We start from the raw sequence: 7,976 nt of genomic DNA, 5'->3' as shown, positions 1-7,976 counted from the left end.
CTAGAGGAGATGACTTCTGTTCTGGAGACCTCCGTGGTAGCATCTGTGAGCAGTTCAGAAATGACAGTGCCTGTCTCTGTGGCTGAGCGGGTCTCCCCAGAGGTGCTGTTCTCCCTCAGGTCAGAAGTCAGGGAGGATGTCGACTCCTTCCCACTTCTTGTAATTTCAGAGGAGCCAGGCATTGATGTGGAGACTGTGCTTTCCCTGATGGTGTCAGACTTACCCACTGGAGATGTGGCTTTGGATGGCTCTGAATTAGCAGGGACAGAGGAATGTGATTCATGTCCAGAACTAGTGGTGCCCACATTGGTCACTGCTGTGTTTCCAGAAAGGTGAACTGCCTCTGCATCTGTAACATCTTCGGGAGTGGCCTGTATCTTATGTGCTGTGCTGCCTAAATTTGGAGGTGAACTGGTAACAGGTGTCAAGCTTATGCCCAACATGTCTGTGGTCTTCACCAGGGTAGAGAAGAGCAATGAAGTCACGAGAAGAGGAGCGGAGGAGCCACCCTCTGGTAATGCAGAAGAAACAGGGGAAGGTGAGGTTGTTGCAGGTAGAGATGGCAGGGAAGCGGGAGAGCTGGTTTCTTCTACAGTGGGAGGGCTCGTCCATGACCCATCCTCAGGACCTCTGCTAATAACAGTGGTTATATCTGAGTGTGGCCATCTCTGAGTTCCATCTGAGTGGGTTCCTGCCCAGGAGGTTGTGCCTGATGTGTCCAACGCAAGGGTTTCAGGCAATGTAGCCCCAGGAGGACCTGTTGGGTTAGTGACTGTCATTTCTGCAGATTCCTTCATAACTAGGGAGGTAGAGAGCCTGGTGGTCATTTCTGTGAAGATGTCTGGAGATATTGAAGACTGAGATGGATCACCAATAGATGTCATTCTAGAGGAGATGACGCTTGTGTTGGAGACCTCAGTAGTGGCATTAGTGGGCCCATTGTAAAGGACGGTGCTTGTCTCTGTGGATGAGCTGGTCTCCTGGGAGGTGCTGGTCTCCCTCTGTCCAGGGGTCAGGGAGGAGGTTGTCTCAGCCTCAATTCCTGTAGTCACAGAGGATCTAGGCATTAATATGGAAACTGTTGTGTCTCCCACGGTGGAGCCAGTAACCACTTTAGATGTGGCTTTAGATGACTCTGGGTCAATTGTGACAGTAGAATGGGGTTCATATGCTGCATGTGTGGCCTCCACTTTGGTCACTGCTGTGTTTACATGAGGATAAATTATCTCTGTATCTGCAGTGGCATCTGAGGTGACCAGTATCTCATGTGAAATGTCGCTAAAATTTACACGTGAACTGGTCACAGATTCTAAGCTTGTACTCAACATGTGCGTGGTTTTCATTGGTCCATAGGAGAGAACTGGGGTCCTAGAAACAAGGGATGAGGTACTGTGTCCTTGTAATGTGGGAGTAACAGGAGATGGTGAGGTTGTGGCAAGAATAGTTTTCAGGGAAGGAGAGCTGATTTCCTCCACAGAGGGAGGGCTTTCCCATGACCGATCTTTAGGATCTTTGCTCATAACAGTGGTCATCTCTGAGTGTGAAAATCTCTGAGTCGCACTTGAGTGGGTTCCTGCCCAAGAGGCTGTGCTTGAAGTGTCCAAGTTAAGGGTTTCATGAGATGTAGTCCCAATAGGGCCTGTTGGGTTGGTGATGGTCATTTCTGCAGATTCTGTCATGATGGGGGAAGTAGAGAGACTGGTGATTGTTTCAATGGGGATATCTGGTGACTTTGTGGAATGAGCAGGTCCAGGGATGGATGTCCTGCTAGAGGAGATGACTTCCGTCCTGGAATCCTCAGTAGCTGTAGTACCAGAGATAGCTTTGTACAGGTCAGTGCTTGTCCCTGTAGACGTGCTGGTCTCCCTCAGTCTAGAGGTCACCGAGGATGTTGATTCCAACTGCATCCTTGTAACGTCGAGGGACTCAGGCATTGATGTGTAAATAGTGGGGTTCCTCATTGCGGAGGAGGTAACCATTGGAGATATCCCTGTAGATGGCTCTGAGTCAGCCGTGACAGCATAGTGTGATTTATGTCCAGAACCGGTGATCATTGCATTGGTCACTGCTGAGTGTCCAGAAAGGTGTATTGCCTCTGAAGTTTTGATGGCCTCGGAAGTGGCCAATATCTCATCTGAGGTGCTATTTGTACGTGGAGGTGAACTGATTCCTGATTCTGGGCTTGTGCCAAACACAGCTGTGGTCTTCTCCCAGCCAGAGGTGACAAGTGAAGTCACAGGAAGAGGAGAGGAGGGGCTACCCTCTGGTGATGTGGAGGAAAGAGGAGAAGGGGAGGTTACTGCAGGTAAGGACAGCACGGGAGAGGCAGAGCTGGTCTCATCCACAGAGGGAGCACTCATCCGTGACTCATTCTCAGGACTGCTGCTCAGAAGAGTGGTCATTTCTGAGTGTGGAAATCTCTGGGTCATAGTCGGGTGAGTACCTGCCCGGGAGGCTGTGGTTGATGTGTCCAGGGTAAAGGTACCCTGTGATGTAGCTCCAGGAAGACCTGTTTTCGTGGTGATGGTCATTTCTGAAGATTCTGTCATGACAGGGGAGGCAGGAAGTGTTGTGATGGTTTCTGTGAAGATGTCTGGAAACAATGTGGACTGAGAAGGTCCAGGGGTGGCTGCTCCGGTAGAGGAGAGGAATTCTGTCCTGACGCTGTCAGTAGTAGTACCAGTTGAGACTTTGAAAAAGACAGTGTTTGTGTCAGTGGATGTGCTTGTCTTTTGTAAGTTGCTGGTCTCTTTCAGCACAGAGTTCAGGGAAGATGTGGACTGTATCTCAGTCCCTGTAGTTTCTGAGAAGCCTGACACTGATGTGGAAACATTGGTGGCCACATGGTGGCCAGTACGGTGGAAGTAGTAACCACTGCAGATGTAGCATTGGAAGGCAGTGAGTTAGCTGAGACAGACGAATGTAATTCATGTTCAGAACTGGTGGTCCCCACACTGGTCACTGTTTGGTGGCCACTACGGTGGAAGTAGTAACCACTGCAGATGTAGCATTGGAAGGCAGTGAATTAGCTGAGACAGACGAATGTAATTCATGTTCAGAACTGGTGGTCCCCACACTGGTCACTGTTGTGTTCGTGGAAGGATTAACTTCCTGTGTATCTGTAGTATCTTTAGAAGTGGCCAGTATCTTATCAGAAGTGCTGTCCATATTCAGAGATAAACTAGTCATAGGTTCCAAGCTTGTGCCCAACATGTCTGTGCTCTTCTCTAGGCCAGAGGTGACAAGTGAAGTCACAGGAAGAGGAGAGGAGGCGCCACCCTCTGGTGATGTGGAGGAAACAGTGGCAGATGAGGTTACCGCATGTAAAGACAGCAGGGAGGAGGGAGAGCTGGTCTCCTCCACAGAGGGAGAAACTGCCCATGACATCCTCTCAGGACCACTGCTCATAAGAGTGGTCATCTCTGATTCTGGAAATCCCTGAGTCACAGCCGAGTGAGTGCCTGTCCGGGAGGTTGTGCTTGATGCATTCAAGGTAAGGGTACCCTGTGATGTAGTCACAGGAGAAACTGTTTGGCTGGTCATGGTCATTTCTGCAGATTCTGTCTTGTTGGGGATGGTAGAGAGACTGGTGATTGTTTCAATGGGGATGTCTGGTGACTTTGTGGAATGAGCAGGTCCAGGGATGGAGGTTCTGCTAGAGGAGATGAATTCTGTCCTGGAATCCTCGGTAGTAGTAACAGTTGTAACTTTGTAAAGGCCAGTGCTTGTCTCTGTGGATGAGCTGGACTCCTGGGAGGTGCTGGTCTCCTGGGAGGTACTAGTTTCCCTCAGTCTAGAGGTCACAGAGGATGTTGACTCCAATTCCATCCTTGTAACTGCCAGGGTGTCAGGCATTGATATGGGAACAATGGGGTTCCTCATTGCGGATGAGGTAACCATTGGAGATGTCTCTGTAGATGGCTCTGAGCCAGCTGTGACAGAGGAATGTGGTTCATGTCCAGAACCAGTGGTCCCGGCATTGGTCACTGCAGAGTTTCCAGAAAGGTATGTTATCTCTGAAGTTTTGGTGGCCAAAATCTCATCTGAGGTACTAATTACACGTGGAGGTGAATTGGATCCTGATTCTGGTTTTGTGCCTAGCATAGCTGTGGTCTTGTCCAGGCCAGAGGTGAGAAGTGAAGTCACAGAAAGAGGCGGGGAGGGACTACTCTCTGGTAATGTGGAGGAAACAGGAGAAGGTTGGGTCATGTCAGATAGAGACAGCAGGGAAGAGACAGAACTGGTTTCCTTCACAGAGGGAGGGCTTGTCCATGACATCCTCTCAGGACCACTGCTCATAAGAATGGTCATCTCTGAGTGTGGAAATCTCTGAGTCACAGCTGAGTGAGTGCCTGCCCAGGAGGTTGTGGTTGATCTGTCCAAGGTAAGGGTGCCCTGTGATGTGACCCTGGGTGGATCTGTTTGGCCGGTGTTGGTCATTTCTGGAGATTCTGTCTTGTTGGGAGAGGTTGAAAGACTGGTGATTGTTTCAGTGGGGATGTCTGGTGACTTGGTGGAATGAGCAGGTCCAGGGATGGGTGCTCTGCTAGAGGACATGAATTCTGTCCTGGAATCCTCAGTAGTAGTACCAGAGGTAACTTTGTAAAGGCCAGTGCTGTTCTCCTGAGAGGTGCTGGTCTCCTGGGAGGTGCTGGTCTCCCTCAGTCTAGAGGTCATGGGGGATACTGATTCAGTCTCAATCCTTGTAACATTCAGGGAGTCAGGCATTGATGTGGAAACAATGGGGTTCCTTATTGCTGAAGAGGAGGTAACCACTAGAGGTGTTTCTGTAGATGGCTCTGAGTCAGCTGTGATAGAGTAACGTGATTCATGTCCAGAACTGGTATTCCCCACGTTGGTCACTGCTGAGTGTCTAGAAAGGTATATTGCCTCTGAAGTTTTGATGGCCTCAGAAGTGGCCAATATCTCATCTAAGGTGCTATTTGTACGTGGAGGTAAAGTGATTCCTGATTCTGGGCTTGTGCCAAGCACAGCTGTGGTCTTCTCCCAGCCAGAGGTGACAGGTGAGGTCATAGGAAGAGGAGAGGAGGGGCTACCCTCTGGTGATGTGGAGGAAAGAGGAGAAGGGGAGGTTACTGCAGGTAAAGACAGTACGGAAGAGGCAGAGCTGGTTTCATCCACAGAGGGAGCACTCATCTGTGACTCATTCTCAGGACCGCTGCTCAGAAGAGTGGTCTTTTCTGAGTGTGGAAATCCCTGAGGTTTGTCCGTGACTCATTCTCAGGACCGCTGCTCAGAAGAGTGGTCTTTTCTGAGTGTGGAAATCCCTGAGTCACAGTCATGTGAGTACCTGCCCAGGAGGCTGTGGTTGATGTGTCCAAGGTAAGGGTACCCTGTGATGTAGTCACAGGAGGACCTGTTTGGGTGGTGATGGTCATTTCTGCTGGTTCTGTCATGACAGGAGTGGCAGAGAGCATGGTGATCATTTCTGTAGAGATGTAAGGCAACACTGTGGTCTTGACAGGGCTAGATACAAATGATGTACTTGTGGATATGACTTCCTTCTTGGAGACACCAGTAGTAGTAGCAGAGGGAGCTTTGGAATGGACAGTAGTTATTTCAGTGGATGAGATGGTCTCCTGGGAGTTGCTGGTCTCCCTTTGCCCAGGAGTCAGGGGATATGATGGCTTCCTCTCGGTTCTTGTAGTCTCAGAGGAACCTGTCATAGATTTGGAAATCGTAGTGGCCTGTATGGTGGAGTCAGTAACTATTGGAGATGAGGCTTTGAATGGATCTGCGTTAGCTAGGACAGAGAAATGTGATTTCTTTCCAGAAGCGGTTGTCTTCACATTGGCTAATAATGTGTTTGTGGAAGGATAAATGGCCTGTGTGTCTGTGGAAGCTTCATAACTGGGTGGTGTCTCACCCAATGTACTGCTCAAGCTTGGGGGTAAACTGGTTTCAGATTCTAAGCTTATCTTCACTGTACCTGTGGTCTTCACCAGGCCAGAGGCCTCTGGCCATAGAATTGACGTCACAGGTAGAGTCGAGGATGGACTGTGCCCTTGTGATGTCAACCAAGTATGAGAAGATGAGGTTGTGGCAGGGGTAGGTGCCAGGAAAGAGGAAGAGCTGGTTTCTTCCACAGAGGGAGGGCTTAACCATGAGAGAGTGGTCTTCTCTGAGTGTGAAAGTCCCTTAGTCACAGCCAGTGGGGTTCCTGCCCAGGAGGATATTGCCGATGTATCCCCGGTAAGTGCACTTAGTGATGTAGACCTAGGAAGACCTGTTTGTGTGGTGACAGTCATTTTTACAGATTCTGTCATGGCAGAGAAAGTAGATGGCATGGTGATGGTTGCTGTGGAGATGTCTGCTGTCTCTGTGGACTGAGTAGGGAATGGGCTGGATATTCTGCCAGAGGAGGTGACTTCTGTTCTGTACGCCTTGTTAATAGCAATGGCACCTGAGGAAGAGACAATGCTCGTTTCTGTGGTTGAGCTCACGTCCATGTTAGTGGTGGATTCCCTCAGTTCACTAGTCAGGGAGGAGTCAGGCTCTGTTCCAGGCCTCGTGGACTCTGGCTGGTTAGTTGTTGATGTAAAATCAATGGCTTTTGCTATGGTGAAGGCAGTAACCATTGGGGATGTGGCCCTGGATGACTCCGAGTAGGCAGAGACCGTGGAACGAGGATCATGTTCAGAACTTGTGGCCCACCCTGTTGTCCCTGTGTTTGTGGAAGGGTGAATTGCTTCTTTGTCTGTGGTGGGCTCAGAAGCAGTTGTTCTCTCATATGGGCTGTTTTTCCAACTTGGGGGTACAGTTGTCCTAGATGTCAAGCTTATACCCAGCACGTCTGTGGTACTTAATACACCAGAAGAGTCGGGAACCTCCTGGATGGTTCCTCCTGAGACAGGAGACACATTTATCATTTTAGTTATCAAAGACGAGCTTGATGTTGACTCTTCTTTCCTACGCCAGGAATCAGATGTGGACATGGAATCAGATGGAGACGTGGTCTCTGCTGTTGGAGTCCTCAGCCCATGTCCCTGGAGAGCTGGATCTGGAGTTTGGACTGTGTATGGGATTGTACTCACAGTTGTTGCTGGGCTGTGGATATGCCCTGGACCTGCAGAAATCATGGTGGGAAGCTTGATAGAACTCTGCTCTGCCTCTTTGCTAGTGAGATCAGGCCTCCCTGAGAAAGCGACTCCAGAGCTACTTACCAATGCAGCTGGTGTGACCTTACTTGTAATGTCCCTTACAGAGAAGGGCAGCTCTGAGGTAGCTGGGATGATCACGGTCTCCGAAGTGAGTCCTTGAGGGGATGTACCCCTCTGAGGAGCTGAGGTAGTGATTGTGGCTGGTGACAAAGATCTCCCAGTGGCCCAGTCAGGAGTGGACCGAGAATCAGACAGAGGACTGGACAGGGAGATACTTGGGTCAGTCTTTGTGCTTAGATGGTCAGTAGAAACCACTGAAGCAGGCAAGGATTCTGTTTCTGTTGTACTCTGAGTCCAACGTGTACTTGACATGTAGGGAACTGAGGTGCTCGTCCTCTGGACACCAGAAGATGATATGGACACAGGTGGGGTTGTGCCTGAAGGATTCAATGTTTTCACACTTGTGCTGGCCTCTGTCTCTACAGATGAAGCATAGGAGGATGGAATGGCCAGACTAGTTCCAATGACAGTCACAAGGCCATGGGGAGCAGATACAGAGCCTGATTCAGTGCTTGATGCTAAGGATGGCGTTGTCCGCATTGTAGAAATTGTTTCAGGAGAACCTGTGACTTCTAAGGCTGAAGCTGTGCCTGTGATAGTCCAGGAGCCTGACGCTGGGGCAGATGCAGCTGTGGAAGACCAGGCTGGAGGATGCTCTGGGGAAGAAGTGCTGCTCTTCATGGCCAGGGTGCTGTCCACAATGCTCTCATTCCCCTCTGGTATGGGCGTGGTGGTTAGGACTGAGTTGGTCCCCATGGTGGTGGTGGTGATACCTGGAGCGGGAGCTGTGATTGT

General features: G+C 50.0%; 1 protein-coding gene across 1 annotated transcript; it reads right to left on the bottom strand.

Moving 5' to 3' along the window:
- Positions 1–1,813: 1,813 nt before the first annotated feature.
- On the bottom strand, positions 1,814–3,168 carry LOC103606640 (mucin-16-like; the record flags this gene model as incomplete). Its single annotated transcript, XM_008591207.1, has 2 exons — positions 2,963–3,168; positions 1,814–1,956 (listed from the first exon to the last, which is right to left on the bottom strand). Coding segments are annotated over exons 1-2 (349 nt in total), but the record flags the coding sequence as incomplete, so codon positions are not given.
- Positions 3,169–7,976: the final 4,808 nt, after the last annotated feature.

Source organism: Galeopterus variegatus, unplaced genomic scaffold (genome assembly GCF_000696425.1).
Source record: "Galeopterus variegatus unplaced genomic scaffold, G_variegatus-3.0.2 Scaffold6758, whole genome shotgun sequence".
NCBI lineage: Eukaryota > Metazoa > Chordata > Mammalia > Dermoptera > Cynocephalidae > Galeopterus > Galeopterus variegatus.
Note: the sequence above shows the minus strand (reverse complement) of the source record. Positions and strands in the feature narration are given on the sequence as shown.